Source organism: Protomyctophum parallelum (genome assembly GCF_964188405.1).
Source record: "Protomyctophum parallelum genome assembly, chromosome: 1".
Lineage (NCBI taxonomy): Eukaryota > Metazoa > Chordata > Actinopteri > Myctophiformes > Myctophidae > Protomyctophum > Protomyctophum parallelum.
The window spans coordinates 19,151,107-19,170,254 of record NC_139697.1 but is presented as its reverse complement, the minus strand read 5'-3'; the positions used below and the strand labels follow the sequence as shown (position 1 = coordinate 19,170,254).

Genomic DNA, 19,148 nt, shown 5'->3' with positions numbered 1-19,148 from the left:
CTAATAAACCCCAGGAAATTACATCTGGCCACAAAAAGAATCACAGGATCTACTGAATGTGAATAAGGTATAGCCTACTGGGGGGAAAGCCACACTGTGTGTCATAGGCTCAATATGTCAGTTTGACACATTCAGTAGAACTCGTGATCTTTTGTGGCCAGATTACATTTCCTGGGGTTTATTAGGACTATAGTAAATAATTAAAAAATAAATCGCTATAAAATGTTGTAAAAAAAAACATATTTAGCCCCATGCTCGAATGCCCCCGCCCCCTGTCAAAAAACAGCAAAAATCCCTAAAACGAAAGAAAGCAGCAAATGAAAAAATAAAAACACTCATCTTTTGCTTTCTCTATAACAACCTAAAACATAAACCTTGGTTGCCAAAAAACTAAAGTTGTCCTTTAAAAGGGATAGAATAATTTTTTTATATAAAATGAGCGATATTTATCATGCGATAATTATGCTCCGATGATTTGGATTTGGATAAATCTGCGGCTATAGGAGGCGCCACAACCGCTTTATCTGCTGATCATTGTCAGAGTCTGGCAACGCGAGACTTATCGTTTTAAGTAACCACGATAAGTGCTCTTTAAAGAGCCTCTAATAACACGCTGTAATTGATTATGAGAGTGATTGTATAGTATAAGGTGTCTGTGAGCATGAGAGATAGCACACTGTTGTGAGCAGAGCAAGACCCAAAGTAGAACAGTCAAGTGTATAGAATTGTAAGACTTAAGGTGCGTTCAAACCTGAAGATATAGATTTGTTTCCAGTCGCTTCAATCGCTTCACTTGTAGCATTGGTAAGTCCCTCCGCTCGCATCACGCCGATTGGCTGTAACCAAATTGACCCCCGCTCGTTCACCCAATACCCAAGTTCAATATATTTAACATAAACTAGGCTATATCATTTATGAGCAGCAAAATGAGTTCCTTTGTCTTTGCAAAGGGTTTGTATGTTGTCGTTTCTTTTCAACCAAAACCGACCGGCCTAAACATTTCCGGGGTTCCGAACAACGTCAACGCTGATTGGCTGTCAGGACGCGATGGGCGGAGTCGGGGGGGACGCAAGCTTTGCGAGATCTGCACGCTCATAGCGCGAGTGCCGCGCTACGAGCTATGATCTTGACACGAAGTAGCATAACATATCTATACGGTGGATTTTTATGAAACATTTGCGCAGATAGAAAGAGGATACTTCAAGCTTTCCGTACAGCTGCAATGTTGGCGAGTTTGATGTTGTTTAATACAATCAGAGACAGGACTTTTCTGTTTGGATGTCTATGGGAAATTGCATCTAGGCAAGATGGCCACGGTCTGCATATGGTCAATAGCAACACAGCCTTAAATTAGTATCATCGATAACACCTGGTGAAGGCCCGGAGGTATATAGGAAGTCACTTTCAAAATGGCGTATATGTACATAAAGGGCCTATATTGCTCTTGCCTGCATGCAGGGACCCCCAAGTGTAACGCCCCTGACGGTGAGGTAAGCTCTAGTTTGACCGTGTTTCGGGGCTCAGTAAATCAGTACCAGCTGAAACAGGACAGCTTGTTTCTTGGTGTGGAACACTCCCATGTGCTGCTAAGTCAAGTTCGCGGATCGGGTGTCCCACTGTTTCCCCTCGTGTTTACCAGCCCGTTGCCACGGCGACGGCCAGTATCCCAGAGGTCTGGCGGCCGGCCCGGGTCCGACTGTTGTGGTTACGTTCAGAAACGCTGTTTTGGTTCGTCGACTTTTTCTTTCTCTATTTCGCTCCCTCTCTCTCTCTCTCTCTCTCTCTCTCTCTCTCGCTCCCTTGTTCCCACTCTGCTTGTCGTTAAAGTTGGCCGCGTGCTCCAGATTCGGCAGGGTGACATCATCAGCGATGACCTCAGCGTATAGTCGGATTGGCCGAGTGCCAGCTAGGGCCCTTATGTCAGCGGCATGCGGCACCGCGGGTTCCTGCGTCTCTCTCTCTCTCTCTCTCTCTCTCTCACTTTCTCAGCCCGTTATACTTTTCATTTCCACCTACAGTATCTTATAATCTTGTTCTCCTCTTTCCCTTCCTTTCTGTTCGACGGTATCATACTTTCCATTGTCACTCTGTTTTCACCCCCGTTCTTTTTATTTTTTTATCAAGTGTTGCTTCACTGCTAATCATGTCTCGCTCCTCCTCCCTTTCTCCTCTTCCATATATTCCTCCACCGATTCCTCCGCCCCAGAGCAGACCTACAAGTTCAGCTTGTAGATCTGCTTGTAGATCTGCTTGTAGCTTGTAGATCTGCTATCCAGCCATCCTGCCCCAGATCCTTCCTCGATCACCTCTGCTTTTCCTTCACTGTGCCGTTTAAAACGCGGTCGACACGACCAAAAAAGCCTCGCTGTTCATTTAACTTCGTCTCTTTTTTACACTCTCCGAGTTAAAGTATAAAACACTGCAGGATTTGGGGCTGTGTACATAACATTAGACCGGCGGAATCTTTTTTTTTAAAAATATATATATTTTTTATCCCACGATTTTGTAACCCATTTTTCACCCCTGTGTCAATCATCTAATGTGATCCTGGGCTCTACACACCCTCCACCAACCTAGTCCCCATATATGGGGGACAAGGGGAGAGCAACGGACTTGAACTCATGCTTCCTTCATGCCTGAGTGTCCAAGTTGCTCCTTTACACCTGACAGGGGGGAGTTTCCCTGGTTGGACGTAGCGCGTGGAAGGAACACGTTATTCCAACCAGTTCCTTTCCCCTCCATCAGGCGCCCCGGCTGGCCAGGGGGAGGCAGTTTAGTGACCAGGATTACTGCATGTTTTTTTTGTGAGGGTACCTATATACCCTAGGGGACACGGGGAGAACGGCGGAATATTTTAACCAATTTTGGGGACAGGAACCCCTTTTTGGTGTTAGCATTATGTTATGCTTTAGCTATTGAAAAATAGCAGATCTACGGTGCGCTACGAGCTTGTAGGTCTGCTATATATTTTTTTAATCGTGAAAATGTGCCTCAAATTTGGAATATATTATATATAACGTTTTTAACTTCTGCAGGAGGGTCCCTGGAACAACATATTTTCAGATGGGGGGGGGGGGGGTCTCGGAGGCCAATTACAGATCATTTTTTGGGGTCCTTGACATGAAATATCGAGTGATACATAGGCCTATAGAAACATAGGTTATTTTCAGAAAACTGTCAGGATTTTAGAAGAAATTTTTTTCCAGGCCTTAAATGGGTTAACTTGTAAACTCGCTCTGAACCTTTGGATTAAAGAAGTCTCCCTGTCCCTCTCTCCATCTCTCTCCATCTCTCTCTCTCTCTCTCTCTCTCTCTCTCCATCTCTCTCTCTCTCTCTCTCTCTCTCTCTCTCTTCTCCATCTCTCTCTCTCTCTCTCTCTCTCTCTCTCATCTCTATCCTCCCCCCTCTCTCTCTCCCCCCCTGGCTATAACCCCAGGCCAGGGTCCGCGGGCCCCCTGCCCTCATCCCTGCTGCACATGAGGAACAGACCCAGACAGCCGCTGCCGGCCTCCATGCCGGGCCCCCTGCCCGACCCGGCCATGCAGGGCGCCTCTGCTCAGCACATGGCCGTGAGTGTCCGTCCGCATACACATGCTCCTATACACCTAAACACAGTGGCGTGCACAGATAGACACTAGGGGGTGATAGAGCACCCCCTGCCCTTTTGGCAATGTGCTCAAAAAAATATATCTTAATTTGTAGTGTGTGGACCATGGTGACATTGATCAAATCTTGATAAAAAACGCTTCTACTATATTATTTAGGCCCCCACAATCTAAAGCTATGTTTCTATGTCAGTGGTTCTTCGATTTAAAAAACAATAGCAGACCTACAAGCTCATAGCGCGCCACTCGATGGCATGCTATGAGCTTGTAGATCTGCTATTTTTCAATAGCTAAAGCACCAAAATGGGTTCCCGCCCCAAAATGTGCTGCGCAAGGTGCCCTTTTTTCACTTGAGCACCTGCCCCTCTAAATGTCTGTGCACGCCACTGCCTAAACACATACAGACACATCCATCTGCGCACATATACTCACCCACAAACTGTCACGGTGCGACTCAGAAGTATAGGACCCAAAATGCAGAACAGTACTGGTCAAAGTCAGGAGGTCAAATGTGGAGGGATTTATTCACCCAAAACTCAGGATATAACATAATCAAGCAGGGAACATAAGGGACTGAGGGTTTAAGTAGACACTAGTGATCACAATACACAGGTGAACAGAACAAACAATCAACACTGGGATTGGCTAGGAGACTTAACAGGACACAGGTGGAGAAAACTAGTAATCACAGGGAGGTGAGACAAGACAGGCAAACACAACTAGACAACTAGGGAAAACAGGAAACACTAGGACATCACTAAACAGTGAAAGTGTGCAACAGACTGATATCGTGACACAAACGTATTTTTTAAAAGTCTGTCTGTCTGTCTGTCTGTCTGTCTGTCTGTCTGTCTGTCTGTCTGTCGTGTCTGTCTGTCTGTCTGTCTGTCTGTCTGTCTGTCTGTCGTGTCTGTCTGTCTGTCTGTCTGTCTGTCTGTCGTGTCTGTCGTGTCTGTCGTGTCTGTCTGTCTGTCTGTCTGTCGTGTCTGTCGTGTCTGTCGTGTCTGTCGTGTCTGTCTGTCTGTCTGTCGTGTCTGTCTGTCGTGTCTGTCGTGTCTGTCGTGTCTGTCGTGTCTGTCTGTCTGTCTGTCGTGTCTGTCGTGTCTGTCTGTCTGTCTGTCGTGTCTTGTCTGTCTTTCTGTCTGTCGTGTCTGTCGTGTCTGTCGTGTCTGTCTGTCGTGTCTTGTCTGTCGTGTCTGTCTGTCGTGTCTGTCGTGTCTGTCTGTCTGTCTGTCTGTCTGTCTGTCTGTCTGTCGTGTCTTGTCTGTCGTGTCTGTCTGTCGTGTCTGTCGTGTCTGTCTGTCTGTCTGTCTGTCTGTCTGTCGTGTCTTGTCTGTCTTTCTGTCTGTCGTGTCTGTCTGTCTGTCTGTCTGTCGTGTCTTGTCTGTCTTTCTGTCTGTCGTGTCTGTCGTGTCTGTCTGTCTGTCTGTCTGTCGTGTCTTGTCTGTCTGTCTGTCTGTCGTGTCTTGTCTGTCTTTCTGTCTGTCGTGTCTGTCTGTCTTGTCTGTCTGTCTGTCCATTCCTCTGTCTGCTCGCTCGTGTGTCTTTGTGTCTGTTTTCTCCCCCCCCCCCCCCTCCCCACACAAACACACACAAACACACACACACACACAAACACACACACACACACACACACACACACACACACACACACACGCACACACACACACACACACGCGCGCACACTCTGACACGCGTTCATTTGCAGGTCATTATGATTTATAGATGTGGGTATAGTGGCCAAAGTGGTCAAGGACCTCCACTCAGACATATATTCATATAGAGAGGACAGCAGGAGTCACACTTCACTCCCGTCGGATGAATTAATCACACGTGTCAAACTGCTAGATGGATGTGACCTCGGGATGGAACCCTTCCCATCCCATCCTCCTCCGCCCCGAGGTCGGCCAGTCGTCGTGTTTCTGCCCCGCAGGATGATTCGGAGCGAAAGGTCTTTTTGTGACACTGTGTCTCGTTTTCCCTTCCCTTCCCTTTCTCTTTTTTTTTTTCTTCTTCCAGATGGACAGACACGGCTTGATGGGCATCCCGGGTCCCACCCACAACAACCCGTCCTGCGCCTCCTCGCCCCAGGTACACACGGAGACACTCATCGCAGTGGTCCCCATAATGTCACGGTTTGCAGGTGTTAGGACCCAAGTGCAGGAAACTCAAACAAAGGCAGGACAAGATATCACATAAACTTGACTTTACTTGGGAAATGACATAGGATAACAGATTAAGTACATACACATGCACTGAACATAAAACCTGACACTAACTTAAGATCCAGCACTGAACAAACACAAGGCAGAGTTTAAATAGTCACTGGAGCTCATCGCCCAACCCGGCTCAGCTGGTCCCCACAGGTGACGGCACTCAGGGCAATCAGAGTCAGAGGAGCAGGACTTGGGAGAGACAGAGGAAACTCATGGACAAACAGGGGGGGCTCAGGACGGGACCATGACACATAAAGTCCATTTGAGTTAGTTATTATAGAGTTAAATTAACATTGATTTTACAATATAAATTTGGAGGTCCCTGCAGTGATAGAAATGCCATTAACCCAATTTGGGGCGGGAACACCCCTTTTGGTGTTTTAAACATTCCGTTATAATTTTTGCTATTGAAAAAACCGCAGATCTACAAGCTCATAGCGCGCCATATAGGTCTGCTATTTTTGAAAAACCGTGAAAATATTTATTTCAGAAAACTGGAGGGTTTAGAAGTTTTTTTTTTAATTTCGAGGTCAGGCTTAAATGGGTTAAATGTGGGTCCGCGGGCTGATTAGTGTCAATTTGGGGGTCGTTGACATGCAAACGTTTGGGAACCCACTGACTTATAGAGTGTAGCACGCAGTGGTGGGAAAAGGGACTATATACGATTCTCGCTCTCGGGGGGGGGGCGGGGGGGGCTCTTCCAAGAGAGATTTTGCGCTCTCATTAGAAGGCGGGTGTATAAATGCCATCCAGCCGTTTTCTCTCATTTCTTTGTGCGTTGTTCGTCACTACATCCTCTTACTGGTGAGAGGATTGTGAATGTGAGCTGTGAGTGTGCGGTCAGTGGTGACGCATATATCACGCTGTGTGTGTGCGTGTGTTGCTTTGAAACAGTCATTGGGCACATATTAAGCCTTTCATTTAACCACTTAGCCGCTTAAACCCTATACCTGATCGGTGTTCCCCAGGGCTTTGTACTAGCCCCCCCCCCAAAGTTGTCCCTCTACGCATAAAATACCTTCTACAAGATTTATTTTCATACCATTTTTCGCCTATAATGATTTGCCCAAAATAGGGAGGCCAGGATAAATTGTGAACCATTGCGACTGTGGCTTAAAGGACAACTTTAGTTTTTTTCAACCAAGGTTCATGTTTTAGGTTGTTATTAGAGAAAGTAAAAGATGAGTGTAATTATTTGTTCATTTGCGGAAGACACTTCGAACCCCAAATTGCTCCCGATGTGCTGGTTGGTACCTTGCATGGCTTCCGCCGCAATCGGTGTATGAATGTGTGTGTGAATGAGTGAATGTAATGCACAATCTACCCATTGTCTCTGCATATTCTTATGAACACAAACACAGACACTCGTGCACAAGGCCCCTTTGTGCTTATAATATAATCGAATCCGTGATTAGAAATTTGTATTAGAAAATGTTTAAGACATGTTCAGCATTCACCTGCCAAGGCATGATGTGATGCCAGGTTGAAAGGGGTTGAGACAAGCTCCCAACCTTAACTTTACACTGAATTTAAAAAATGTCTCTGTCTAGATGTGTACAGTACAGTATGAAAGACACAGAGGGAAAACTGTGAAGTGCCCACTGTCCACGGCACGCACGCACGCAGGCACGCACACACGCGCACACACACACACACACACACACACACACACACACACACACACACACACACACACACACACACACACACACACACACACACACACACACACACATACACACACACACATAGGGGATATGACTTCATGCATTGACCCTGTACATGGAGTCACAAGTGAGCAGTGTATCGGGTTTCAGAGCCACTAAAGGTTCAAATGTGAGGCTCAGAGAGAGACAGACAGACAGACAGACAGCGCTTTGTCAGTTGACTGCAGTCAAGAAGAGGACAGTCATGTCTCCTATACTCTATTCTAGCGGTCCTCACAGTGTGGCCCATACGTATACTAACCTGCCACGCATGCATGTTGGTGGAGCCATGGGTTAGTTTTGACCTGCCACGAGTTAGTTTTAACCTGCCAAGGGTTTGGGTTTTAACCAGCCACGGGTTAGTTTTAACCTGGCACACATGTCGGAAGCCACAGGTTAGTTTTAACCAGCCACGGGTTAGTTTTAACCTGCGGCCTGTGTTAGTTGTAACTGACCTCGCATGTCAGGAGCGACGGTGTTGTCTGACTAATGCCTGTCGGACTGTTAGTATGTTAAAACAAACGTATTATGCACCCCTCCAGTGGGGGATGGGGGATTTCCATGGCTCCTCAAGTAAAGGCTTTCACTATCTGAAGATATTCTGGTTTGACTGCTGCCACGGATCATCATCATTATTATTAAACAAGACACTTACTATGACTGAGAGTGCGGATTTTATTCTCTTTCTATATGTTCTCTTTTGAATCTGCACCTATAGCACACCACGCCTGAACCTTTAAAAGACTGCCTGAATAGAGCGAGCCTTTTCCCTTGAAGAGGAGAGAACCTTTCTCAAGCACTCGTATATAATCATGTCAAGCATAAGGACTGTCTAGTGTCTATGCTTTAGTTAATGAAGTCCCGTTCAATTCCGTTCTCTTCAGTCCTAATGTAATCTTGTCCAGTCTAGTCTGGTTTTTATTATCGCCAGTATATGAAATTATATGAATTATACCAGTGGTTCCAATTTTTAGCCCATGACCCCAAAAGAGACATTTGGTGTCTCCCCATGGATCCAGTAACAGATCTATAAGCTCACAACGCGTCGCGGAAACATTTGTTTTCTAATTTGTGGAATTTCTTAGATTTTTTATCGAGATTTTTCATGAAATGTACTGAAAAATGTTTTCTTGGGGAATGTATTGAAATATAGGGCCTAATATTAATAATAAGTAAAAATAACACCCGTGTGAAGCGAGGGGCGCTCTAATGATCGTACATCATCATCCAGAATGCTGGTCCCTTATTGGCCAAGGGTTCCCACTGACATACATTATGCCGACACATATAGCGTAAATTCTCTGTTCATTGTTCGTTCAGACAACACAAACAATAAAGCTGTACAGTATAGGAAATGCAGGAAACAAAAACTAAAGGGGACCCATAACAATGTGTCTGTGACCCACAAAAGGGCCCCCGGACCTGCTGTTTGGGAACCAGTGAGAACCAGTGGGAAGTGGGAACCATATAGTCAGTCTAGTTAAGTCTCCTCTCATCACGGCAAACATGCTGCACAATGTTGTGCTTTGCTGAAGTACCACCACAATTGATTTAAAAAAAAAGATCCCGCACGTCGAACACAGCTCTGAACTGAACTGTCCTTACTGTAACTCCACACTCTCGCTTGCATGTGGAAGCGGACGGTGGAAAAATAAACTTCTGACACGTGACTCGCGTCGTCGTATATCTCACCGTGTACGCGGCGCGAGCATACCTTCATTCACCGACCCCCTCCCCCCACCATCCACCGTCGCCCCCCAAACACCCCCCCCCCCCCCCCCCCACCCACCGCCCCCTGTGCCGATCCGACTCAGACAGAAATATCAATGCGATGTGTCATCCTGCACTAGTACAGCTGCATGATGTAATGGGTGTAATGGCACAGGCCCGCTGCTGCTGGTGTAAGGGAGTGTTTCTATGTAGTAAACAGAGCCTGGGACGATCGTTCTGCCTTGTCCTGTCTTGTGGGTGACTGGCTGACTGGCTGGCTGGCTGGCTGGTTGGTTGGCTGGCTGGCTGTGCTGGCTGGCTGTGCTGTGCTGGCTGGCTGGCTGGCTGGCTGGCTGTGCTATGCTGGCTGGCTGTGCTGTGCTGGCTGGCTGTGCTATGCTGGCTGGCTGTGCTGTGCTGGCTGGCGGGGTTGGTGAAACTGGCACAGGGCAGCAACGGTGATCTCATTCTTGGCGGACTCTAAATGTGTTCCCTTTTTTTTCACCCCCTTCGCTGAATGGAGCGATGGAGGAAGAAGAATTTGAAGCGGAAAAAAGGAAAGAAAAAAAACTTCTCCTATACAGAAATATTACATAACAGAGAGCTGATAGTAAGATGGGGGGAGGAAGGGTGGGGGGGGGAGCAAGGGGTGATGTCATTGTACACACACACACACACACACACACACACACACACACACACACACACACACACACACACACACACACACACACACACACACACACACACACACACACACACACACACACACACACACACACACACAGGCTCTCGTTTCTCTCTCTCTCTCTCTGTCTCCCTCTCCCTCTCTCTCTCTCTCTCTCTCCCTGTCTCTCTCTCTCTCTCTGGCCTGTGCTGCTGAGTGTGGTGGAAAGTGGAGACGTGGTTTAAATTAGCTCTTACAGTGTGTTTAGTCAGATGATACACGGGGAATGATAAAGTGTGAAGGTATCAAACCGCTCGGCCAGGCATTTATTGGCACACATTATCCCCCTCATGAGCATACACACACGTACACTCGCATTGTATATACGCACACGTGCTTGTGCGCACACACAGTCACACAGTCACACACACATACACACACACACACACACATACACATGTACTCGCACTCTCACAAATCACACAAACACCCACCAGTAACATAATTGACTTTGAGTTTAGATTTAATGTTGTGCCATAGGGGACAGATGCAATTGCCCTAGAATGATCGAACCTGTTAAGTGTTCACTTGCTTATTTTCCAAGTGAAGCGCATACTAAATTTGAACGCACTCGCTGTAAACATGTGCGAGTCGTGAGACTCGCCGAGCGTTCGTATTTTTGTCCTCCATTTTTGTTTTTTTTAATGTTTTTATTCTGTGATTATAGTTACGATTGTATACCTTGACAAACCCGTTGGGGGTCCTTGAATGAGGGGGGGGGTTCCACAGGATCCACAGTGGAATGTGGAAGAGCCGTATTACTATACATACGGCCTCTTATTTATTATTATTATAATATTATAATATTATTAATATTATTTCTCAGCTTCTCAGCAGGCAATCGACAAGCTCACAGTCATAACACGCTCACAACAGTGTGTTGTGAGCTCGTACCAATCTTGTAAATCCTGACAAATCTTCTCTTAATTGAGGTCCCTGCATGACACGAATTACTGTCAGATACATTTGGGGGTCTTTTGCGTGAACGTTTCCTGAGAACCACTGAACTCAAAGTTATAGGGGGGTTCCAGATGGACTCTGTGGGTGTAACAAATGGAACCAAATGGATCCAATGCCAAGCAGAGGCAGATTCTACTGTGAAAAGGCGCCCCACCTTCCGTTTCCCCACAGAACCGGGAGGTGAAATCTTCCATTACTATACCTTGCGCAAATACGTCTGATCTCTCGAACAAAGGGAGTCTATACCAACTCACCTCAAGCCTAGCCTGGCTAATAAGCCAGACTCAAATCACACTGTCGTGTGGTATTTGAGTCTGGAGATGCTGTGTATGGATCTTGTTTCCCGGGGGGTGGGTTCAAACATTTTCTCTTTGACCCAATTGGTCAGAGCTACGGTCAGTCAAAAATCTCAAGCATTGAACGTCACCTTACCAAAGCCCGCCCATATTGCATACCGTGTCCCGATTGGCCACAACAGTTCTCTGGTGTAGGAAATGGCCGTACAATTGAGCCTCTCCAGACCGTAATCCACAGGCAATTATTTTTTTGCCAACGGCTGATTCGGTCTGGCTTATTAGCCAGGCTACCTCAAGCCTGGAACGGCTGGTCCCGTGCATCACAGGAACAAGGACACTTAATGCAGAAGGAGGAGAGGACGAAACGTTAGTCACTTTTTGTATACTAGCACCTAATAAAAGGCTTAAAATGTCTGCCGTCCTAGGCCTGGGCTGTGGCTCAGCGGTCCAGGCACCTTGGCTGGTAATCCAGTCTGGCAGTGTGCCGCGGGTTCGACTCCCGATCCCGACGGCCTTTACTGCATGTCTTCCTGTCAGCCTACTGTCTCTCCCTCTATAAAAAAGATATAAAAAAAAGGCGGAAACCGAAAAAACAAACAAAAAAACATTAAAATGTCTGCCGTCCTCTCCTTCTTCTGCAAGTCTGATCTCTCTTTAGAAGCGTTAATATATTCCAAACGATATCAAAACCACGGACAGCGCCGTAGATCAAATAAGAGCAAACAAGGAAGGATTGTTGGCCTCATGTAAACCAGGAAGTTGAATGCCATTTTTAAGTTTTATATCATTATTAAAAAAGGACTTAAAGATGTGTGCACATGTCCTGGGCCTCCTATACGGCTGTAATTATGAAAGATGTGTGGGCACGTTCTGCAGGGCATCATGAGTGTTAAAAGGATAGTTCAGATTTTTGGAACTTAAGCTGTATGAAATACTTGCCATTAATATAGTGGTTGCGCAACTGTATTAATTGATTGCCCGAGTCCCATGGTGGGAGTTCTGCTCTGGTTTTGGTCAATATTAAGTAGTTCCGGTCATTTTGTGGGGGGCACAGGAGGCCACGCAGTAAATGTGTATTGTTGACCTATTTCTAAAATATTAGCGCAACTTTCGTTCAACTTTGACCCCAACTTTGATCACATGGAACTACTTTTTGGGGTGTAGTGATATGGACACAAAAAACATAGTTCCATGTGATAGAGGGGTAAAAAATGAACGAAAGTTGCACTAATATTTTAGAAATAGGTCAACAATACAAATGAGTTTTTGTGGATTAATTTACTTTTAATACGTGGCCCCCAGTGCCCCCCACAAAATGACCAGAACTACTTAATATTTCACCAAAACCAGAGCATAACTCCCACCACGTGACTCGGGCAATCGATTAATACAGTTGCACAACCACTATATTAATGGCAAGTATTTCACACAGCTTAAGTTTAAAAAAAATCTGAACTATCCCTTTAAAATAAGATCTGGTTGCCAAAGGGGTGGAAGTGGCGCCCTTTTGACATTAAAACGTTAACCGTAACCTTCTCCCTATATAACCCACCAGAGATCCAAACAGACCATGGGCCATCACCACCACCACCACCACCACCCCCACCCCCAACCACCACCGCAACAACACCCGGGCATGGCGACCGGTGGCAGCCCCATGGACAACATCGTGGGTCACATGATGGGAATGATGTCACAGCGCCAGCAGGCGCCTCCGCCTCCGCTGCAGCATCACCCCTCGTCGGCCCCTCATCAGCTACAAGCTCCGCCCCTCACCTACCAGCAGCGGTACCATGCGCCGCCGCCCGTGCAACTCATGGGGAACGTCCCGCACCCTCAGGTCCACCAGTCGCCGCCTTCGCACCTGCACCAGGGCTCGCCTCTCTCCATTCACTCACAGGTACAGTAGAATCTGGGGGTGTGTCTGTGGGTGTGTCTAACAAAGGTACCTATGGGTTCCCATAGAGATCATTTTGAGATTGAGGAACAAAGATATGGGACTCCACTGTATATATATATACGGATGTGTTCGTCGTGTGCTCTGGTTGCCAATATGGGCTCTCTATATGCATGCAGAAAATCACACCCGTGTGAAGTGAGGGAGGCAATCTTATCGTCGTACATCGTCTCATTCCGGCCAATCACAATGTGCGCCTTCGTCTTCAATGTTTGTGTTTTATACAAACACTCAAAACTGGGCTGGCCATTAAAGGTCAATGGCATTCAATTGTGTTTGCACAAACACTCAAAACTGGCCATTCATTGTCAATGGCATTCAATGTTAGCGTTTGCACAAACACTCTGGCATTCAATGTTAGTTTTAGGACAATGTTTGTCCTATAGAACCCCTCAAAAACTCCTCCTATTTCCGGGCTCCTTCCCTATACTTCCTTCACAGTTATTACCGATGATGCTAATTAAGGCTATGTTCCGTTAAGCTTGCAGTGGTTCTCAATCTTTTTTTTCTTTTCAAGGACCCCCATAACGCAGAGAGTTTACAAATGGAACCAAATGGGTCCATTCGGTCCATTTGTACACTCTCAGACCCCCTTTCCACCGGATGGTTTGGTTCCCAATGGGAACCGGTTCAGTTCTTTTTGGTTCTTAGTCCAAGAGCCAGAGCTCCAAAATTGTTGGGAAAACTATACCCTATATTAAATTGTTTATAGGATCAATACAAGTAAATTAATACATGATAACCCTTCCACAGTAGTAGCTTTTTCATATTGCATATTTTCCTACATAATGCCTCATTTGCATATTTAAAAATATTGCAATACAATAAATCATTGTCTTCGTGTAAGTACTCAATTGTGGAGGTTTCATGGTGATGACAATCTAATATAGGTATGGTTTTGCCCACTCAATTCATAATTAACGTTTACATTTTGGAGCTCTGGCTCATGGACTAATTAAGAACCAAAGAAGACTGAACCGGTTCCCATTGGGAACCAACCGGTGGAAAAGGGGCCTGTCAGAGTTACACACCCGCAAAGGGCCATATTTGGAACCCACTCAAGGACACTTTGAGACCCACTGGTGTAGCCGAGTGCAACAGCGAGCCGACACGCACAATATCAGCACCACGACTCTGTTTGACCAGAATGGAACAAAAGAGCCTTCATTAGCATCAGCGGTAACACCTGTGAAGGAAGTTAGGAAGGGGCCTCAAGTTCTTTCCAAAATGGTGTGTGTGCATATAGAGCCCATTGTCCATGACTGTAAAAATATATACAGTACACCGAGGCGCGCGTGTTTTGTTTAGCCCCACTGGCAGTGGTGCTCTGAGGCAGGGTTTCTCAAAGTGGGCGCCCATACTTTCACCCTAGGGTGCAAGTCCAGGGGTTGCCTCGGAATACTTGGAATTTACAGTATCAATATCACTTTTTAAGCACCAGTTTAAACCCTCGATACACTGAGTGAAACGGAGTTGCACTTTCCCCGCGCACGTTCTTTTATTCAATCTACTAAATCTCTTCGCCACAAATAGCAGAGCTATACAAGCTCGCAACGCATACTCCCCATTCTTCCCGTCTCTCTGTCTATCTATACTATCAATAAAAGCCCTTAAAAATAGATCTTTAGAAATAAATCACACCCGTGTGTGTATATAGCGAGGGACGCTCTTATCGTCGTACATCATCATACATCATCTCATTCCGGGCCAATCCGAAATTGCGTCCTCACCTTCGTCCAGTGTTTTTGTGTGTTACGCAAATGTTTGTGTTTACGCAAACACTCACAAATTGTCCATTCATCGTCAACGCCATTTAATGTTTGCGTATAGGACAACGTTTGGTTTGCACATACAGTATATACACCAAAAGCTGGACATATTAGGAGGGGCTATAGCGCCCCTCAAAAAACTCCTGGCTGGATTGACATGGAATTTGCTGTGCACCTTTATGGTCCCAAGAAAGACCCCATACTGATTTTGGTGTTTTCTGTAGTGCCGCCATTATGTCAAAGTTATACTAGACACATGATATCTTCTTACAGTCTAGAGAGGGAAGACTGCCATGGACCTTAACCCATTTTGGGGCGGGAACCCCTTTTGGTGTATGGTGCATTATGTTATGCTTTAGCTATTTAAAAATAGCAGATCTACAAGCTCATAGCGCGCCACCGAGTGGCGCGCTACGAGCTTGTAGGTCTGCTATTTTAGAAAAATCGAAGAACGACTGACATAGAAACGTAGCTTTTTCAGAAAACTGTCATTTTCAAACAGACATTTTTTTTAATCTGATCTCAGGTCAGAAGAATCTGTTCAGCGAGCCCTGCTGATGTGTGTGACCCCGTGTCCTTCCTCTTACTCTAGCACCACCCTCACACCAAACTGTCCAACTGCACTCACCACTCACGTTATCTCAGAAATTGAATCGAATGGGCAGATTGCCATGATGAGCACATGGAGCACACAAACCTTTGCTCTGGCACCACCCTCAGGCCGAAATATCCAGTTATATCCAAGACATGTTATAAATTAACCCCAGAGTCAATATGAGTGTGTGTGTGTGTGTGTGTGTGTGTGTGTGTGTGTGTGTGTGTGTGTGTGTGTGTGTGTGTGTGTGTGTGTGTGTGTGTGTGCGCGCGCACGCGTGTGCGTGTGTGCGTGTGTGCGTGTGCGTGTATTCTACTACTTACTATCCCAGCTCATTAGGAGATTCAAACTTCAAAGTAAAAAATATTTAGGGCGACCGTCGAGCCGGCTGGATGGCACTTACTACCGGCCTTCTAATGAGAGCGCAAAATCTCTCTTGGAAGAGAAGAGCCACCCATCGACTTCTCTAATATATACGGCAACCTTCCCCCGTGTTTCTTCACTAGTATAGTCCGATCCAGAAGAACACAGTATTGCTGCAGGCCACTGGTGTGGCATTGTGAAATCGAACAAAAAAGTGACGATGACCCTTTTCGTGTTAGCATTATGCTATGCATTATGCTATGCTTTAGCTATATAAAAATAGCAGATCTACAAGCTTATAGCGCGCCACCCACGAGCTTGTAGGTCTGCTATTTTTGACGCCGACGACGTGTGTGTATACATTCTAACAGGCGTCTCCCATCATGAACCAGCAGCCGTCTCATTCCCATCATCATCACGCGGCGCAGCCATGCAGCAGCGGCAGCAGCAGCAGCAGCAGCAGCGGTTGCGGGGGAGGAGGAGGAGGAGGAGAACGAGGAGAAAGAGGAGGAGGAGGGGGAGGAGGGGGCCGGCGCAGGAGGACGGCCGACCAGGACCCCGACGAGCGGCGGCAGAAGTTCCTGGAGCGCAACCGCGCGGCGGCCACGCGGTGCCGGCAGAAGAGGAAGGTGTGGGTGTCGGCGCTGGAGAAGAAGGCTGAGGAGCTCACGCACACCAACCTGCAGCTACAGGTATGTGGACGACGTCATGACGCGCTGTACACGAGGGATGTGCACGCACGAACGCACGGACGCATGCACGCACACGCGCAGAACCACGCACAGGCAGACGAGATTACAATCAAACACGTCCTACTCCTACATGCACAAACTCGATGAATGAATTGGATCTGCTTTTTAGGTACTCTGATCAAGCGCATCGGTCCCAACCATAGGGTCTCTGAATCCCCCCGTACATAAACAGCAGATCCAAAATGACAGGTGGTAGCTGGGGTGGAGGAGGGTGTGCAGCAAAAGTTTAACCCATTCTGGGCGAGAACCCCTTTTGGTGTTTCAAACATTATGTTATAATTTAGCTATTGAAAAATAGAAGATCTACCAGCTCATAGCGCGCCACCGAGTGGTGCTCTATGAGCTTGTAGGTCTGCTATTTTTGAAAAATCGTTCAAATGTGCCTCAAATCTTTCAGAAAATTGTCATGATTTAGAAAACTTATTTTTTTTTAATTTCGACGTCAGGCCAGACAGCAGCACAGCAGAATCAGTGTACGGCAGCAAGCAAGCAAGCAGATTTGAGCAGTGCAAACTTCCAGTTTAAATAGCCGGTATATGAAGATGGAATGAGTGAGTCATTAGATGAAGTGAATCATGTGAACGAGAACGTGACGCTGAGGCGGCCCAATGAACGGCCGCCGGGTAAATGCACTGAGTTTCCTGACTGAACTTGCTTTGTCTGTGACAGGCACGATTATTATTATTATGTTATTGTATATCTATCTCCCTGATTTAATGGTTAGTGGATAGTTGTATAATTGTGCTGAGCAGGGAGTTTTCTTTTTTAGCAGAGCCGAACGCCAAGATAAAATATTATATGCAGACTCATTCCATAAAATACATATTAGTTCAATCTATTTGTGAGTTATCTGACTGAACTGATTTGGACATTTGACTATCGGCATCAGGTTTGATTGATTGAAGTATTTATTAACAGTATATGCAGAATACATTTCAAGCACAACTCAGTACAAAAAGTGTTAACTGTGGACGACACCATAAAGCATTGCACTTAGGCTACAATAGGGTCCACCATTTTCAATTCATTAGAACAATTAGAGAGGTACAAATATACACTTCTATATAACAAAAAACAGGAAATCATCATAAAAGGAGGTAAAAAGGGAAAGAAAAACATATACAGTGAGGGGAAATGGGGGTTGGGGTGGTTACTTTTGATTTGATTTAATTTATTTGATATATTCATGATACAATTTATAGAAGAGCAGTACAGAATTATCAGGATTGCACAAAAACTCCTTCCACGCGCTACGTCCAACCAGGAAAACTCCCCCCTGTCAGGTGTAAAGGAGCAACTTGGACACTCAGGCATGAAGGAAGCATGAGTTAAGTCCGTTGCTCTCCCTAGGTTGGCGGAGGGTGTGTAGAGCCCAGGATCACATCACAGGATGATAGACACAGGGGTGAAAAATGGGTTACAAAATCGTGGGACAGCAAATATAAATTAAGAGGATTGCACAAAAAGTCAGAGGACTTATTTCCATTGTGATCCAAATAAGTAAATAAATAAATATTTATGATGAAGAACATGTGTACTTACTAACATTACAATACTAATGACATTTACAACCGGCCATCATAGATCAATAAACAAAAGACAATAAATAGATGAAAATAGATGAATACAGCACTATACTAACTTGCCCATCAGCCACTTTTTAAACATATTTTTAAAATTGTTCAAAGACTGGGCAAATTTAATTTCCCTTGGGATTTTGTTCCAATCCTCCACCCCTGTATATTTAAATGAGCTTCTACCTACCCTATGTCTCAGGTTTGGTGGTTTAAGATCAGCTACACTAGCCCTTGTGTTCAAACTATGGAACTGGTTAACATACGGGAAGTAACCTTTAAAATATTTTGGGCATTGTTCTTTTAAACTTTTATCAGTTGTTGTATTCTGCCTTCCACTGGGAGCCAATTTAATTCTCTAAAATGGTTAGCGCCAATGTGGGTTCATTGGGGAGAGATAAAGGACTACCCTCATTCGTTTATTTTGTATACTGGGTTAACTTCCGTCCCCCCCTCCAACACTAACGTCTCCGTGTGTTCCCACCAGAACGAGGTGACATCGCTGAGGTCGGAGGTGGGTCAGCTGAAACAGATTCTGCTCTCGCACAAAGACTGTCCTGTCACGGCGCGCCAGCGAGAGACGCCGGGGTTCCCCAGTGAGTAAAACTCCAACAACACCGTCCGTCCACCTCAGCCTCTCAGCAACAAAACAAAAAAAAACTCCTACAAAAACCTCACCCCCTGCACTGCCGCAGCATTTCCTCCACAGTGAGCCCCCCGCACCGGTCACTGATCACCGCCGACTGGCCTCAAACCGACCGACCACCCCCCATTACAAACAAAAAATGTTCCCCCTTCTGAACACATACGCGGGCGAGGGATCACGTCACCACCACCGCCATGGGGTTATGATTTCCCCCCCTGTTATTATCATAACCTTGATGCAGCTACACAGGGGGGGGCCTCATCATATACCC

The 19,148-nt window shown here is 46.0% G+C and overlaps 1 protein-coding gene across 2 annotated transcripts in view; it reads left to right on the top strand.

Moving 5' to 3' along the window:
* The window catches only part of LOC310862382 (cyclic AMP-responsive element-binding protein 5-like), a 36,217-nt gene that overhangs the window by 12,015 nt on the left and 5,054 nt on the right, over positions 1-19,148 (top strand). For both annotated transcript variants that reach the window (XM_083770261.1, XM_083770260.1), the window contains exons 5-9: positions 3,438-3,570; positions 5,626-5,697; positions 12,777-13,121; positions 16,277-16,597; positions 18,719-18,827. In XM_083770261.1, the coding sequence (XP_083626387.1) occupies positions 3,438-3,570; positions 5,626-5,697; positions 12,777-13,121; positions 16,277-16,597; positions 18,719-18,827 (980 nt within the window). The remainder of the gene's footprint in view (positions 1-3,437; positions 3,571-5,625; positions 5,698-12,776; positions 13,122-16,276; positions 16,598-18,718; positions 18,828-19,148) is intronic.